General features: G+C 37.0%; 1 protein-coding gene across 2 annotated transcripts in view; it reads right to left on the bottom strand.

Annotated features, from left to right (window-relative positions):
• LOC122807038 (cell migration inducing hyaluronidase 1) overlaps positions 1–18,553 on the bottom strand; it is a 378,711-nt gene that overhangs the window by 178,258 nt on the left and 181,900 nt on the right. For both annotated transcript variants that reach the window (XM_044077939.1, XM_044077938.1), the window contains exon 2: positions 1,266–1,389. In XM_044077939.1, the coding sequence (XP_043933874.1) occupies positions 1,266–1,332 (67 nt within the window). In that variant the 5' untranslated portion in view covers positions 1,333–1,389. The remainder of the gene's footprint in view (positions 1–1,265; positions 1,390–18,553) is intronic.

Raw genomic sequence — 18,553 nt, 5'->3', positions numbered from 1 at the left:
AGAAATTCTTCCTTTTACCACGTTTTGTTTCTAGCAATGAATGGCTTGCTTGCTATTTGCTGACTGTGACACATACTTGTTTGATCTAGAGGTAATTAACTGTATTATTAAAATGCATATTTAAATGCATTTTTTTAAATACTGATTTCCTTTCGCATCTGACTGTGTCTGATAGCACTACCAGCTTTACTCTTACATTCTTCCTGGTGTTATATTTCATATATGTTTAAAATGAAAAGGAATCTGCATACTGCCGAGTTTAAGTTGCAGAACAAAAAAATAGGAGCATTGTGGCAAGATAATTATAAACTTGCATGCCAAAATACTTTTAATGACACTGTCATGTGGATAAGCTTTTTGAGGGATGTGGTGGGAGGTGGTGTGAGGGGTAATTCTCCTTCATGGAAACATTTTTACCCATTATTCAAATTTCTATACTCTCATGCTAAATATACTGCTGCAGGTTCTATTACTCAGAGTACATATGCATTTCAGCAGTTATGTGCATGGTATAATCTTTGCAGATGCAGTCTGGTTATAAGTGAGTGATATAATCTTTGCAGATGTAATCTGATTTTTACTGTGTATGCGGCCATAAGAAGCAGTAATCAGGAATGTATTGCTAAAGTGTTATGTCACAGGAAAAGGAAACCCTTTGTATCATGTATTCTTATATTTACTGTCTTATGCTATAAACTGTTTAAATGAGACACAAAGCATCACTATTTTTCTGCAAATATGCAATAAATACTGTTGTAGTAGTACAATTAGGGTTCAGTCATGGAGTCAAGGGGAATTACAGTAGGAGTGTTTACCAACAAATTCACAGGTCACTCCTAATATATTGTGTGACAATTATTTAGTCGTACAGCATGTGTTGAGGACACCTGTGCCCCACCATTATTCACGATGAAATGGGGACCTTTGTATTTAGGGGGAGAAAGGGTGTGGCAAGATGGGAAAATCTGGCACTATGTCATTTTGTTTTGTATTACAAAATGAAACTAATGCTGAGAAACTGAAATAATGTTATTTTAGTTATGGAAGTGCTACTAATGGATCACCATGACTTGCTCAAGGCTACAGGTATAATTATATATCATGCAAGAGCCCAAAGTTACAAAGTTATCTGAAGTTCTTCTGGGATAAACAAAAGCTGGATACCAGAAATTAAGGACTGCAGTGGACAGGGGAATAGTAATTTAATTATCTTAGACATGCTCCATGTTTATGAATTAAAGTCAAGACAAAGCTGTAATTTTTACCTGAGGATGTGACTCGCACAAAAGTCATCATAGTAAGCATATAGTTAATGAACACCTTTGGATTCATCTTCCTCAGGCTGTTGCTCGCTCAGTATATCTTGTTGCTCAGGATTTGCTGTAACACCTATAAAATAAATGTGAAAATGCATTAATGTTTTAGAAAGTGATGGAACTGTTCAAGTTTAAAGCCAATTTTAAAATACATCTCTTTTTTCTCTTTTTTTTGTGTCACTCTGCTTTTATTACCAGGGCAGCATACTGTTTTTATGTTGCCTCTATTCTTCCTGTCATGTGGGGAATCATTAGTGTCTGCCAAGCCAGTGTTCACACCAGGGACACTATAGATGAGCGTATTCAGGACACCCTCACCATTTCACTATAGGTGAGAGCACTCAGGACCCCTCACCATCACTACAGATAACAGCAATCAGGACCCTTCACCATTTCACTACAGATGGCAGCACTCAGGACCCCTCACCATTTCACTACAGATGAGAGAACTCAGAACCCATCATCATTTCACAGATGAGAGCACTCCGGAACCCTCACCATTTCACTACAGATGACAGCACCCAGGACCTCACACCAGGGACACTATAGATGACAGCACTCAAGACCCCTCACCAGTTCACTATAGACGAGAGCACTCAGGACCCCCTCATCATTTCACTATAGATAATAACACTCAGGACCCCCCTCATCATTTCACTATAGATGAGAGCACTGCAGATTCCTCACCATTTCACTATAGATGAGAGCTCTCTAGAACCCTTACCATTTCACTATAGATGAGAGCACTCAGGACCCCTTACCATTTCACTATAAATGACAGCACTCAGACCCCCTCGCCATTTCACTATAGATAACACTCAGGACCCCCTCATCATTTCACCACAGATGAGAGCACTGCAGACCCCTCACCATTTCACTATAGATGAGAGCTCTCTTGAACCCTTATCATTTCACTATAGACAAGAGCGCTCAGGACCCCCTCACCATTTCACTATAGATAATAACACTCAGGACCCCCTCATCATTTCACTATAGATGAGAGCACTCCAGACCCCTCACCATTTCACTATAGATGACAGCTCTCTAGAACCCTTATCATTTCACTATAGATGAGAGCTCTCTAGAACCCTTATAATTTCACTATAGATGAGAGCACTCAAGACCCCTCATCATTTCATTATAGATGAGAGCACTGCAGACCCCTCACCATTTCACTATAGATGACAGCTCTCTAGAACCCTTATCATTTCACTATAGATGAGAGCTCTCTAGAACCCTTATCATTTCACTATAGATGAGAGCTCTCTAGAACCCTTATCATTTCACTATAGATGAGAGCACTCAGGACCCCTTACCATTTCACTATAAATGACAGCACTCAGACCCCCTCATCATTTATTTTCCCTGCCATGCCAATGATCCAGCTGCAAACCATAAATTATCAACCTCTGTTTTTCTCTAAAATAACAAACCATCAGGAGGTACTGCTAGCACTTATGCTGTGGTGTGACAGTGCTTATCACCCGTAATACATTCTTATTACATACAGCTTTTGCAATAGTGATTATGGGATATTCTGTGGTCTGTGAAAACAGGTACTCAAGGGTTATAACATATTTACTGGTGTAAAGCACATAAGGACTACTCTGTCCACTTCATAACCATTTCACTATTATTTCAGGTATAGCTCTCAACACTGTCACTCACAAATCAGAGGCAAAGTCCAAACAACACAGGGTCAAAGACTAAAAACTGATATGTTTTATCCAATAGTATTATTCTCTTAAAACCTCTAGCATAACTGGATTTGTATTAACATACATTTTCTGATAGATTCTAACTATAACTCCTGCAAGTGTTTAGTTACTTTAATTTTCACTGTTTTGCCACAAAGTCATATACTTTTATGACTGTGAGAACAACATTCTGAGGCAAAAGGAGGGACACCCTTGAAAATCAAGGACAGTTGAGAACTCTGAGGCCAGGTTCATTTCCCAATTTCAATTCAGAATTCTGAGAATTGCAGTGTTACTGGAGTACTGAGAGGTCAGCATTACTCCATACATAGAAATCCCTCTGTTGTAACGATACACGAGACATACACGTAATACTTTAACATGGCAAACCCCATTACAAAAATAGTCACTGGAGATATACATCTTTTTAATGAAATTCATGTCACAAAACAGACCTTTCATACTTCAGCATTACAGGAAACCAAAATCCTCATGTTACAAATAAAATAAACCACAGTCGTTTTTTGAATGTAGCCCACATGTAGCCATCAAATATTTCCAGCAGAGAAGTGGTTTTCCTCAATTAAACTTTGTACACTGACCCCAGGTACATCACATATAGTTCAACCATAATATTTACAAGAAATTACACTTGCAATTTGACACTTGCTTTAGGCAAACAATGTAAATAATAGAAAATGTCTGACTCATCAAAACTTGGATTTACAAGGCCTTGTTCATTATATTTTCATGAAAACAATGGCGTACACATCCTTCAAGTAAGCAGTGCAAAACAGAATCCATACTTCTGATACGGTCTTCTTTCACACATCCATAAAACGGAAGCAAAAGGAGAATCACTGCCATCCTGCATTTATGTATTTCCTTATCATAGTAGAGTGTTGATCTGTATGGACCTTATGCCCAGTGCAAATGGATGGTAAGGGAATCAAACCCTTAACCACTCAAAGTAGCTTAGCAACACATCAAAGCCTTAATCCTCTATACTCACTGCCAGACAGGTTTTATCATTCATTATGTTATGCTTCTTGATTATCCAGTACATTTCATAACAGAACATAATGTTGTCAGGGCCACCTAGTCATTGATGGATATATGTCTGTTGGCCCAAGTAACCTGCTTCCATATCAATTGCTTTTTCACAAATGTAAATCATATTTTTTTTACATCGCTTCAACTGCTGACTAAGCAACACTTGACTGACTGATGCATCATTGATTGAAGCTAATAGCCCATTGTGATAGACCTTGTGGTTTAATTTTCTCACCTTTTAGTGCCCTTCCCTATAATGTCAACATTTGGAACATCTCTTCTGAATCTCCATCCTGTAAATTTTAATTTGTTTCTTTGAATCATTAAGCATAAACTCAGCAAACAACATTATGTCCTTTGTTATCCAATGCATTTGCACGTCTCATTTGTGTATATCCTTTTCTTCTATTGCTCCAAAGCCTACGTATAAACACCTTCATTGTCATGTGGTGGAGAGAGATTATGGGTGTATGTTTTCACTTACTACATATCTACATGTCCACATCACACAGCCTTTTCTAAACCTTGTACCATAGTACATGTGCCAGTTCTAGCTCCTCATTCTTAATGCATTGCATAGCTACTCTAGCTTTTCCCAGCAGGCAGCTTTGTTCTCAGCCCTTCCATAACCTTCATGTGCAATCACAGCTGTGGCATTTTCCATATTTCAAAGGAAAATAAATTATAGCTGCTAATAATGCACATGGTGTTTCATTTTGGGGGGTGGTTTTAAGTTGTGCAGTACGTTAGACAAGACTATTATACCAAAAAAGGAGAGATCATAAAGGATTTACCTTGAAGTTACCTTTTGTTTGCAAAAGTATGCATCTACTATAAGATACAGCCCTTCACTCATTCATAAACACACTGGAATTTTTTGAAGTAAAATAAAGCCTGACACTATTAACACTACAAGTGAAACTTTGAGATACAAAACAGTGAAACAACAAAGTGTGTCAAATGGAGTAAACATCAAAAATGTGCAATAACTGTAAAGTTAATTGGAGCAGTTGTTCTCACAGATAAAACAATGAAAAAACAACCCTCTAAAAAGGAAAAAAAAAAGAGAAACCATAAAATGAATTCAAGTGGTTGTTTTGGGGTGCAGCTCCTCACCATACAAAAGGCTATGAACCTGCAAATTAACCCATTCCCTCAATTTTTCATGTTGTCATTGTATAATAACCATAAAAAGGATACTGACTAGAGTACAATGGAGATTGTAAAGTAATGAGGTGAGATATCTAATAAGTGACAAGTCTAATTTACTTTACTAAGAAGGCACACATTACACAAGGGTATGTAGCAGAAGCTATCTCACATGTCCAGTACCTGGACACCACTAGTTTCTGGTGGAGTTTGTATCATCTGCAAAATTCCACCTGAGAACATTAGGATGTGGATAGGTTTAATGGATGCCGGCAGCTGAAACTGTCAAATAGGGGAATAATGTGCCAACATATATCCCTCAGAATCCAGTCTGTCTTACTCTTTTATCACCAACAGAGGCTGAACATGCTAATCTATTATGTTCATAAACTACATATGATCTTTAATTAAATTAATTTGCCAAAAAAGTGATAACTTTTATTTAATGATAATCTGTGGGGACTTTGGAAATACCTGTTCCACTCACAAGTTACCACATCAACACAGTTACTGGACTTCTGCTCTTTCACTTGATAGTTATTTCACTGTACACAGTAACTACAACTGTTTACATAATTTCACAACCAATTTACAGTGCTTGTTGAAAAACAAGAATGTGTAATTTGACAGGATGAAAATAAATTTTTCTTAGATATGTCTGGCTAGAAATGCCATCAAAATAAAAATTGTAAAGCACAATAACAATATGTGAAATAAGGGAAGCAATACTACTAAATATATATTGTATATTAGTCAAAATACCACGCAACGAGTAACACTGGCCTTTTTGGTAGTTCTAATCTTATGAATCTAAGGAAGTCTTCATGGATGGTGTTTTAGCACATCACAAACATGTTTATAAATAACCAACCACCAAAACATGAATTATTTATGTAACCTCAGTTCTGCAGGGGAAACAAGTACATCAGACAGGCTACAGAACTGAAAGACCTCTCTTTTGACAGAATGGTTATTTTTATTTGAAAAAAAATCACTTTTCCAGGTGTTACCTGAACAGGCTGAGTAGAAGCAGACTTTGAAATTCAAAGGACATATTTTACCTACTTTCACTAACTTTGAGTTTATTATGATGTGGAAATGTTTCTGGAAATTGGTAAAATATGCTTTACACTTGTTATCTCAGACACTCTCCCATTCTAATGGAAGTGCAGCCATTTCCAATGCAATTTAATTTTTTTCTGCTTATTCTTGAGAAATTTTTCAAAGTTAGAGTGATTAAAAACATGTCTTCACCCACTGCAAGTTAGTGCTTAACAGAAAGAATACTTTATGCTCTGGCAGTCATATATCGGTTACTTCACCTGAGTAACAGTTTGTTACAGAGCTGCCTAGGAGTTTTTTCACCTGATAACGCATGTTGAAATGACAAAATATTGTTATACTCCCCCTAATAGCTATAAAACAAGTAGAAGAGGCTCACTGGAGGAGCCACAATGTGAAATGATACCATTTAGTTTTCTTTCGCTGTTACTTTTTTCACCTGGAGCACACTTGAAGATGGGAAAGAATAACAGCTCTCACATTATTTTTTCTGTGTTTAATATTGTTATTTTTAAGATGCAAAAAGAAATGCCCATTCAAATTATAGCTTGTTTTAAAAGGAACATTATAGACATATGTTAGATTGTTACAATTCTGAACACAGCTGTAGCAAGGGTGGTTTAAACACTGGACTATGCCACTGTTTGACACCTGTATCCCTAGGTCAGCAACCAAAACAAAAAATGTACTCAGAACTGTGCACCAAAAAATACATAAATACATAAATAAATAAAAATAAAATGGAATAGAATAAAATAATATAAAATGGAAAGGGAGGGTGAGAGAGGGACAGAGATGTACACACCTCCCTATTGAAATGCCGACAGTAAAAATGAAGAAAGCGGCAGCGTGCTGAAAAAAAAACAATGAAAACCCAGGAGAGAAGCAAATCTCAAACATCACTCTTCTTTAAATTTATGTTTTACAAGGGGGGCAAGCCCACCTGCACCCATCAACGTGGAGACAAGCTTCCCACACCCCGCAAACTTATATATGCTAACACTGAGATCATCATGCCTTAGAGAAGAGGGAATACTCTGAGAAGTGACCATCTTGGACTTGGTATGGGTAAGTACACTTTTTAGCTCTTCAATGTCTGTGTTTTTGGACTCATTCTAGTGGGTTCCAAAATTTCAAATGGTTACAGATGCACGTATACACATACACACACACAAACACACACACACTCACACACACACTTTCACACACACACTCAAACACACACACACACACACACACACACTCACACACACACTCACACACACACTTTCACATACACACTTACTTTCACACACACACACACACACACGCACACACACACACTTTCACACACACACACACACACACACACACACACACACACACACACACACACACACACACGCACACACACACTCTCACACACAGACACACACACACCTCAAGCTTGTAGCCTGAGTACTTTTCCCCACCGTGCCTACAATGCTGGCTTAAGTTTTAGATCAAGTACCTGACATCTAAATAACTAATACTGTACACTCTGTGAGTAATCACCATTGGGTGTGAACACTTTGCAATGCTCAGTGCTATAGAATAGGCATGACTCGTTACTAAACTTACATAAAGGCATTTTAATAGACTATATTTTTTATCCCTTTACCCTTTATGCAACCCCACACACACACACACCCGTCCTGTACACCTCCTACAACATCCAAACATGAGATATCAAAGCTCATTTCCCTTTTTAAAGGATGCTATAAGTACTTCATGCATTTTTCATCACAAACAATTATGCATCCATGAAGTAGAGTACATTTATGCCTTCTCCCCAGGCAAATCTTAACTCTTCATCATAGTAATTAGAGAACAGCTTCACATAACTTCCACAGGTCATCCTCACCACAGAAAAAAACTGTAACCATTCCTATTGCTAGTGGGGTTCAGTCTTTAAAGTCTGCCTGTTTTGCACTAAATTGCATTTATTCTTAACTGGATTTCAAAGCATTTTATTACTGATAATTCTCAGACCCAATATTTTAAGTGTAGAGGGATGTGATGTTTTTAATTTGGAACATTCTATTTATGGGAAATACTTCTCTAGGGCAGAGTACTTAACTTTCAGTGTTTTTTACTGCATATAGTGAGAATTTTAACACAACACAGCTGAGTAACTATAAATAAAAAGTTAGGAGCAGTCATAAGACTGATTATAGCATAAAAAACAGCATTCTTTAACTAACTCTACATGCTCTCTGGAATGTGAATTTGCAACTTAAAATCAATATATATGAAAACAATATGTTTTATTTGGCACATGAGCACTGCATAGGTCAGCCAGTTAAGGACATGTTCCATATAATGTTTAGAGAATGAAACAACTTATGGAGGAGTCCTTGGAACTGCACTTCACTGTCAAAAATGTCTAGAAGTATAGCCTGCAAGACCTGAAAAATAAGCTCAGCTGTTATTAATCTGAAAATGTTTATGTCACTCAGTAAGACTAGTTAAGTTGCTTAAAAGAGGAGACCTTCTATTCCCTTTCAAGGAAAATAAAACTGAATTGTCTGTGGTGTATTTGTTATTAAAATAAATGGAACTATAAAAACAATTCCAAATTCAAAGAAAAGAGATTAACTTAAAAACAGTATAAAGAATGCGTTGATTACAGTCAGAAAATGAGAAGAAACAACGTTGTTACTGCAAGGTTCATGTGCAAGACTCCTGTTCTTAGTACGGCTCACACTGCCACACAGACAACAGCCCCCACAGAGCTGTAATGGAAATGAAAACACAGCTTTGAAAACGATAATACACTTTTATATGATACACAAATAGCTAAAGCAGATCATAGAAAAGTGTCAACAAAACTTTTTGGTTGACATGGGGTGCCATTTGCTTCTGGCCACCATTTGCCTGGCAACACATAGCATGGGACAGCTTTTAAAGCTATTAGATGCTTCGCACTCCTACACCTTTTTAACTAGACAGTTGGAACTCCCCAGTTAGTGCAATAAATTTTGACTATGCCACCAATAATATATGTCTAACATGTTCATGAAATGGATTAAAAAAATTCACCTCCCAAGCCTCTCACTAGAGGTAAATGTCTAGAATTAATGTCTTGAACACATTAGCAACTTGGTAATGATCAACAACGTGGTCGTAACCAATATATTATACTTAAAAGAATCTTTTATTTAATTGGCCCATAACATCATCTGTGCTAGCTTTACATTCCAGTTTTGAGTTATATTCAGGTGAAATGTATTTTATCACAGGAAAGGGTCCGCGTACTGAGACAGTGAGCTCACGTGGCTTACGCAGGAAGTATGCTATCCATGGAGTCCAGTGTAAACATGTGGCAATACAATAGTGAAGACGAGTGCTTACTGACATTTCAAGGACCATAAATACAAGCAACAGAAAAGCAAGACTGTAAATGCAAATGAAGAACATAAACAAGGTCTAAGGCTGTGGCACATCAATGTATTTCCTAATATTTTGAGGTACAGTGATCCGAGAGTAAATTTATAGATGTAGCAGGGCTGTGGGGGGAAACAGAAGCCATGTAAGGGGGGTGCAGAGGGTTAAAGCCCTCTGCAAGAATTCTTTTACTGTGAGATTTGAAATTCACCTTTTTTGTGAAAATAATGAAATTCACTGTTTTTTTGCCCAAATCACAGTATATTTTTCACAGACAGGTCTGGCAGTTTTGGCTATTGCACTTGTATGAGTATTACACAAGTATGAGGCAGATACAGTATATTTAACCTACATATTAATCTCTGTTTTTATTGCAGTTATACAGGGTTGCACTCCTATGTAATTCCTAATTAGATTTCTAATTCCTATCACCTAACAATCTGTTTGAGACAGATCCTTCATCTGTGCTGATTGTACAAGCCTCTGATTCACTGAAGTCACTACATTCCATACATCCCTTTGTAGAAAAAGGTGCAATGACCTGAGACACAGAAGGAACACAGAGGATCTCTCCCGTTAGGAATGGAGATAAGGGGGTTCACCCCCCCCCCCATACAAAAAAAAGTCAATTTTTTTCTTTATGAGTCCGTGTAAATGTCCTGCTCTGTCCACCTTGCTGTTAGGTCTTTAATATACTGTCTGCAAAAGACCAGTCAATATCTTAAGTAAGCACTGCCACCATATGCTATATGAACAAATGGTGAACTTTCTGTAAGTACTGGATATAATTTGATTATAAACAGAAGCATGCCAAAGAATAAGGCCTGGAATTTATATATATATGTATGGAGAATATAGAGAGAGTGCAGAGCATATAAAGCAGTGCAAGTAGATTTTCCATACTGCACAAGGGTGTCTATTCATAAATTCTTCACTGTCTAACTAAGCAGCAATACTTTTTGGACCCACACGCAAATGTGGTACCTGTGGGCATGACTTATTATAACCAGGCCTTTAGGCATCCAGGTGCACTGCTCTGTATCATGTTCCATGTAAAGCAGCACACAACATGTGTAATGTAGCTGTGTGCAAGTCAATAGGTTAATCTGTGTAAAGGCCAGTGTAGCAGCCGTTCCAGGTAAGTAGTGCAGTGTAGTGTGTGGATGTGTGTGCAAGGAGACTGGCTTGATGATTATTACAATATTACATAGTGACCGATTTGTTTCCAAGTGGTCACTGATGGTATCTGGAGGTAGAAATGTGAATTATGTTACTGAAATAGCTGGAGCAGCACAACATCTCTCTTCTTCATTTTTGGTACAAATAATAAGACAAAGAACAAAGCAACAGTTAAAATGGGGAATGTTCCATTCCATTAAGGTTGGGTAAGAATACATCATACGCGTTGTTTGCAGCATCATTTTTCATAAGGAAAGCGCAGACAATGGTACATTAGTGACTGAGGTGTTACTCTAACAAAAAGAAAATAAAATAAAGGACAACGTATGCAGTCAGGCTGTCAAGTTTATCTTCTAAAAAATTATCAAGAATCATATCAAAGTTACACAAACATAATATACATTAACTGTAGAATGATGACATGCAGTCTATATACTATAAAGAAAATTATGGATCAAAATTGTGAGTTATGGTTTGTCAAAATTAAGTATAGAAAAACACATCTGCATGCTGTTGGACTGTATATAACAAGAGCAGTGGAAGTCACCTCTTTCAGCCTTTATACTGACAGTATTGCTGCCTTACATGTCTAGAAGCAGTTGTTGTGGAACTCTGCACACATTTAGTACAAGGATACTACAAGTGCATTGTTATCCCGAAGTTAATGCACCAGTTCCTTGACAATACAATAGGAAAAAGCAAGGATTACAGAAGCATAGTGTAGGTTAATGCTGCGGTGACAGTTATATCTGCTGTCATTCATCTCACTGTGAAGCCTGCCTTGCATCCTACAGAAATATGTCTGTTTTATGACAACCACTTCTGAATGGTGAAGGAGTCAAGGGATGTACAAGTATCAGCCATATACTACAGGACATCTGCATCATCACAACTTCACCATATGCAATGGATGCTGCTTGACAGATGTTGATACAGGGGAATCCTCCTTTTTCTTGAAGTTCAAAACCCCCAAAGTTGATTATATTAATAATGAGAGAAGAGGTGAAGTGATGCCAGTTGCTTTAAGAGTGTAGATGGTTTAGGGCTTCACATAAAGTATAATTTTCAAATTTTGCTTTAAAGTGATATTTTCACTGAGAAGCTGAATTCAATAAGGTGATCATTGTTTGAATGTTCTAGTCTTATTTATTTATTTTGGGAGAGCTTTTTCCTCCCCTTTGCTTCCCCTGTGGTTCCCTATCCAGTGCCCAACATTCAGTGCTGGGTCTAGCAGTCACCTCCTAACCCCTCGGACATCCTCCAAGAGGTTTGGGCCTATGCAGATTTTTGGGCATCCCAAGGGTTATGACTGTCAACATCCACTGAGAAGTTTCATTTTTGACTTACCCTATTATTCTCACCTCCCTTGTGGTTTCTATGGTAGCACCTGATGGGTGGTCATACAATGGGGATGCACTGCATTTCACCTTGCCTCCGCAGTGGCTCAGCTATGTTTCTGCCCAATCCCCCTTTTAGACCATGCCTCCTTATTGTGACAGGTCCAGCCTCTACCAGGGATCATCACTGGAGACACTCACAGAACCACTCCCCAGGTCATCTGTGTTATAGTCAGGGCTTTATCTGTCTATATCACTGGAATGGACATGTTCTAGTCCTATTTAGCTGAAAATAAATATTATGTCATTAAATTACACCACACTTTATTCATCCTTACTACGTAACTCAATGGATGGCTGAAGTGAGAAAAAACAAACAGAACCAAAAACACACCTCATCTCAAGGCTCCAATAAAGGCTATCCCTCCAAGACAGTGTAAAACACAAGTCACTGCAGTCCCATTGGTTTAAAACAGATTTAATACATATCCAAACACAGAGACAGAAAAACGATTAAGCGCTTTCATTTCCTTTTGGAAACTTCATCAGAATCTCATAGAGACATCATCCCAACACTTAAATAATAGGAAAATCTCCTCCATTGGATGGTCAATTAGTATCCAAATTGCACTCAGTCAAATCTACTTTGAGCGGTCTGAAATACGAATGTTGAAAATGCTGAAACACCAATATGTCTGACTGACAAATCTTGCCCACTTCTCGACCAGTGTCAACACTTGTTCCTAGGTCCAGAGAGGTAGGGATTCTGAATTTGGTATTTATTTCAGGCATACCGGAATTTGGCATTTCAAATTTTCATTAAAATGTGATTATGAGATCACTCAACTGAATGCCATTCATCATTACTACACATTCTACACTTCAGTCAAGTAGCAGATTTGGTAACATAGTGGTGACGTATATCTATACTTCCTTTTTGTGTACTCGTGCATGTGCTGAGGGCTCACTCATGCAACCCCCCCACACACACACACAATTATCATCACCATGGTGCAAACGGAATGCTGCACACTGCATTACAGACTGTGTACAACAAAAGTTTCATCTAATCTGTAAACTGTCGAGTACAAAAAGTGGAATATGACCACTCATGCACAATATCTCATTTTTCTGCTCCATTTCTTGTTAGTCAGAAAAACTATCCTTGGCTCTGGTTTATTCAGTTTGTAGTTCTAAAAGGTAACCAATACACCATTGTTTTACTTCCCTAAAATTAGAGAGTATTTCTCATCGTATTGTCTAGATCCCCTACCCATTTTTGTTTCAACCTGCAAAAGAAAGTGAAGGCGCCTTTCTTTTACTGCCACACCCACTCAACAGTATTTGTAAGCCTGTTCTACTCAGACATGTCATCTAGTCAGCAAGACAACCATGTACTGTCACATGCAGATACATCTTCATTCTTGAAAGCCAGATGTATATTAAACTTAGATACATCAGTGCATTTAAAAACTGTTCCTGATTTTAGAGCATTATTATGTTTTACAGACATACCATCATTCCTCTGAGTCAAACTTAAATGAATGAATAATCTATTTCAAAAGTGTTCCTGATTTCACACAAAGTGAATGTTTTGAAGTGTTCACATTAGCCGTTATTCAACATCATTAAAACCGATTTTCATCCTCACATCTTTTGGATCTGATTGCTTTGAAACTGTTCTCTGAACATGATTTCAGAATATTCACCGATACTGTTTTATGTGGTAGTTTCCTAAAGTGAAAGTACAGAAAATATGGAGACAATTACATACATAAGCATATTTTGCTTTACTTTTTTTAGAGGATACAACCCTACAGGAAACAATGCCAGAATTTCAGGCTTTCTCACTCCTACCTTCAATTCCTTTCTAGTAAACAAAATCCTCCTTCTGGAATCATCTTGTCTCTTGAAATCATGTGCCAGAACAGTCACATACTTTTTTGGATGAAATCATTGGCAGGCTTGGGAGAATGTCCTATCATTGTTAATTGTGATATCAATCTTTGTTTTCTCTCTTGAGCAGCTGTAATAGGTCTTTCTAAAGGAGCCCCTCAAGGATGTGCATTTATCATGGCATCTGTCATTCTTTTTAATTTCTTATTCCCTCCCAGCCTAGCACGTGATGATGCCAAGTACTACATGCACAATATGATCAAAGCTTTTGTATTGCATCCTTAAATGTAAATAAATAAATGTTGTATGATATCACTACTCATGCCTCATTTCTGCTATGTAGTACCCCCATTCCTACCAAAAAATGTCTAACCTCCAATCTAATATATTCCCTTATTGGCTGACTACCGTATTTCACAGTGTGTTCTTGAACAAAGGTCGGCAGCAACACAATTGGGCATATTTCTCCTATGCTATTGCTGACTGCATAACTTCTCACTTCAAGCATAACAGAAACATATTGCAGTTACATCATGTTTTGTAACCAAATGATAATAGTTATAAACAGATGTTTTTTCTTTCTGCCTCAATGGATAGCTCACAATTACAAGATTTATGACTAGTAGTTGTTTAAAAGGCCCATGACTTGACTGCTTCAAGGTTTTACAACAAGGGTATTGGACAAAGAACACAAAATTATTCTTTGCGCTGATATAAATCTGATCAGAATGCCAGAACTGAGGCAGCAGTTGTTTGGTGTGTTCTGAAAACATGTTTGATGTTAAAGCATTAAAAACGAAACCATTTCCTATCTGTATGCTATAGCTAAACTATCAAGTTCACCGTGTTAGACTCAGGATTTCAATATAATGTATTAGCTTAAATCTTGAAAATAAAGAGTACACATTTCAGTGTTTTTGCACATTGGACTTTAAACTGCTAGTTACGGTTTTGATTATAAGAAAAAATGATGGTTTACATTTGTGAATTGACATTTATTATACTCATGGGTTAGCCTGTAACACTGAGAACAAAATGTTAACAAATGCGTCTTATGTGTGCTAAGTTAAACACTGCCTAATAACATTAGTAGCAGCATGTTTTGGGGTATAATCTCAACATATTACAATGCTACACATAAAAAATAATAAAGAATTTTAAATATTTCTAAGAAGGTGATGTCATACAATGAAAACGTAATTGGGAAGTGGAAAATATGTACAGGGTCATTTGAATTTCTACAGCAATCACATTCTCGGACTTCTGTGGTCAAAATATTAAAAACTAATGAAGTTACAATGTTAATTTTAGCAAGCTAAACATCTGACATTACTTACTGAAAACTGGCTTTAATATTTTTTTGTTGTAGTGGTGGTGAGTTTAGATTTGAGTTTGTAATTAATTTGTTATATTGGTTGAAAAATGGATGGTGGAGGTGCAATGGCGTTTTTGGGCCAAAATAAATTCCAATATCCCCCCCAAAAAATGTCATATAATTAATAAAGTGGATTTTCAACGTGTTGCATTCTTAATATTTTTTGTGTCAAAGTGTTTGGTTTGGTCATCGTTTAAATGTCCCCACCCATGAATTAATTATATATTGACTTCTAGATCATGTCAGGGCAGTCATTTTTAATATTGGTTCTGAAGTCAGCCAGTGAGATTGAGCTGTACAGAGGTAGGGCCATTGCTTATAAGGTGGTAACCAAGAAATAAAGAGGTAAAGTATGGGTAAAATTGTGAAACCATGCTCACCCTCATGGCACAGAGGGATGAAGGCATGACAGTGACCCAGATGACCCATATTCAGTTAGCAGGACAAGCGCTAGAAATGATGGGCCAGCAACAGGGGAAGTGGGCAGTGATTGCAGATTTACCTATTCTGTCTGCTGTGACCATTTCTTCCACAATATACCTATAAATGAATTTTTTTTTCTCTGTTATTTCCTATATCCCAGTTTCTACTATGTAGTAGCAATCTGTTACTCCATTACCCTACCCCTACCAAGAAAAAAAAAAGGCTGGCCACTAGTCTTTGATTTTCCCTACATGGCTGGATACTGTCTTCCCATATCTGTTCTTTAACACAGGTTATCACCAATATGACCATGCTCCCTTTCTCTGTTCCATATCTAGTTGCATCACTTTAATATTTTGAAACAAACTGTAGGAGAAAACTTTCTTTAGAAAATTTTTACAATCCTCTTAAGTTTTGATAATATGCTGCATACAGAATTAGCAAACAATGATTTCTGAAGTTTGTATGAGAAAATCTGAACTAAAAATAAAAAGATGAGAGAATGAGAGAGAGGTATGCACATTTACAAAATAGTAAATGTAAGCCATTTTTCTCACAGGAGGTCAGTACATTTTATTTTATATATTTATTTGTAAGAAAATACAAGCTGAGAATGAGTTTTTTGCTTCATCTGGACAGAATTATGATTTTATAATTTGTCTAAACTTTCTGCTTTTTTCAAAAAAGGAAAAAAATTATTCAGCCCATCAAATCACAAGCATTGTCAATTTAAATTTTCAAAAGTCAAAGAAAAGCTTGTATGTTTAAACCAGCAAACCAATATATGGCTTCCTTCATCTTGTTTAGTGGAAAATGGTGATGCTGTACTCCCTGATTGCTGCTTTCTCTAATAAATCACTGTGTCTGATTTGCAGGTATACACAAGCAGTAAGCTTTTTGCTTTGACAGATTTTTGTTATGTTTGTGTGACTTTATGTAAGTCTTGTGCATGTGAGCCTTGCCTCAGACAGGGACTATTAGCAGGGTCCCCCCCAAGAAGCAGTTATATTTTCATTTTTTAATCATTTTGAATTCCTGAGCACTGAAATTGGTGAGAAGGTTGTTCACCAAGAGTGATTTGTATCTTGACGAGTCATTACGGAAACCTGTACATTGGATTTCTAACCGCACAACATTATTTGTTACTGAACAAATGTGTGTGCACATGTGAAAGACATTGAACAACATTAAACAACTGAAGGAGATTTAATCACTAGTTTATTTTCTAGTGCAGAATGTGTGTGTGTGAAGGGCATCAGCTTTAATGCCTATGACATCCCCAATTTTGAACAGGTTTGAGTGTCATTGAACAAATCAAATCTTTTGCACAGAATAAAGGCCGAGGACTGCATCAGTAAATAGCTTCAAACTGTTAAGCATCACCTAATAAAAAAAAACTTTTGTTATTGCCATAGCAACTAAACTATAAAACTGAAAATGGCACTGAGGTGTCATAACCTTCTTGTCATTCTCTTGCTGGTCTGTTGGTGACTTAGACATTTAAGACAGTTTTAAGAAAGTAAACTGTGTAACTTACTGATCCTTTGAGAGGAAGTCACCCACAAACCCCGATTTCTTATAGGAGGAAAGGTAATTGAGAATTGCCATGTAAATACTGCAAGTGCACCTCCTCAGAAGGCATACTAGTTGCACAAGGGCTATAATAACTAATAGCTTATTATGGTGAATAATAAGCAAGTTTGCCAATTAGAGACCACAATTATTACACACAGAACTAAGTGCGTTATGAATGTTTAGTTCACTGCAATATGTTACGTGAGCATGCAAGGAAAACCCTAAGAGAGTATTATATATGAAAATGGGTGGGTCTAATGATCTGCTATTAAGGCTTGATATGCTTTAGTATTTACAATAAATGGTAATTTGAAATTAACTGTACACATGCAGCAGGTGGACAAAAATAAACAAAGCCTTTCTATTTCATCCTCGACAAATGCCCTTAAGCAAATTTAACTTGCAATGTAGTTGATACACTTTGATCTGGTCTTTTAGAGCCCATAAACCTGAAGTAGTGTAGTAGCATATGGCTGAATCCAGCAGACACAGTCTCAGATACTGCCAACATCCAAGAAATAATAAAAAAAATGTAAAGTAAACTTAATCTTATGACCAGTCTTTATATGTGACTACTCCATCAGCGATATTACAACAGCATTTTGGCTTTAGAGCACTTTGGTCATGGTTACGTGGCACCATGTCTAAAGATTGTCAAGTTCTGCATCTCAAAAATGCAACACCCTTTCTTTGCTGATGGTGAGTGGCAGAAAAAGTTAATTAATAAAATCACTGGATTATTAGAGAAGATAATAAAACAACTTAGCCAATTCAAAAATCACTGATCAGTTACTATCATGCAGTAATGAATTTCCACACATCAACAAAAGCATCCGTGATGCAGGAAGTCACAAAGCATAGTGACAGTTACAAAACCATTCCAGTGAGTCAAGCCACAACAACTGTTGTTCAGGTTGCAATAATTGACAGCTGAGTTCACTACTTACATAACACAACCTTTTCTGAATCATTACTCAGGGTTTCATACAATCAGTTAGATATCTGAAACTGTACCTGAATTTCAAGGTTTGTAAATACATTTAATAAGACTTACAAGGTCCTATCTTTTGTGTTTACAGACATATA

This window comes from Protopterus annectens, chromosome 7.part0 (assembly GCF_019279795.1).
Source record: "Protopterus annectens isolate FY-2018-M chromosome 7.part0, PAN1.0, whole genome shotgun sequence".
Taxonomy (NCBI): Eukaryota; Metazoa; Chordata; order Ceratodontiformes; family Protopteridae; genus Protopterus; species Protopterus annectens.
This window is presented reverse-complemented; position numbering and strand designations above follow the sequence as displayed.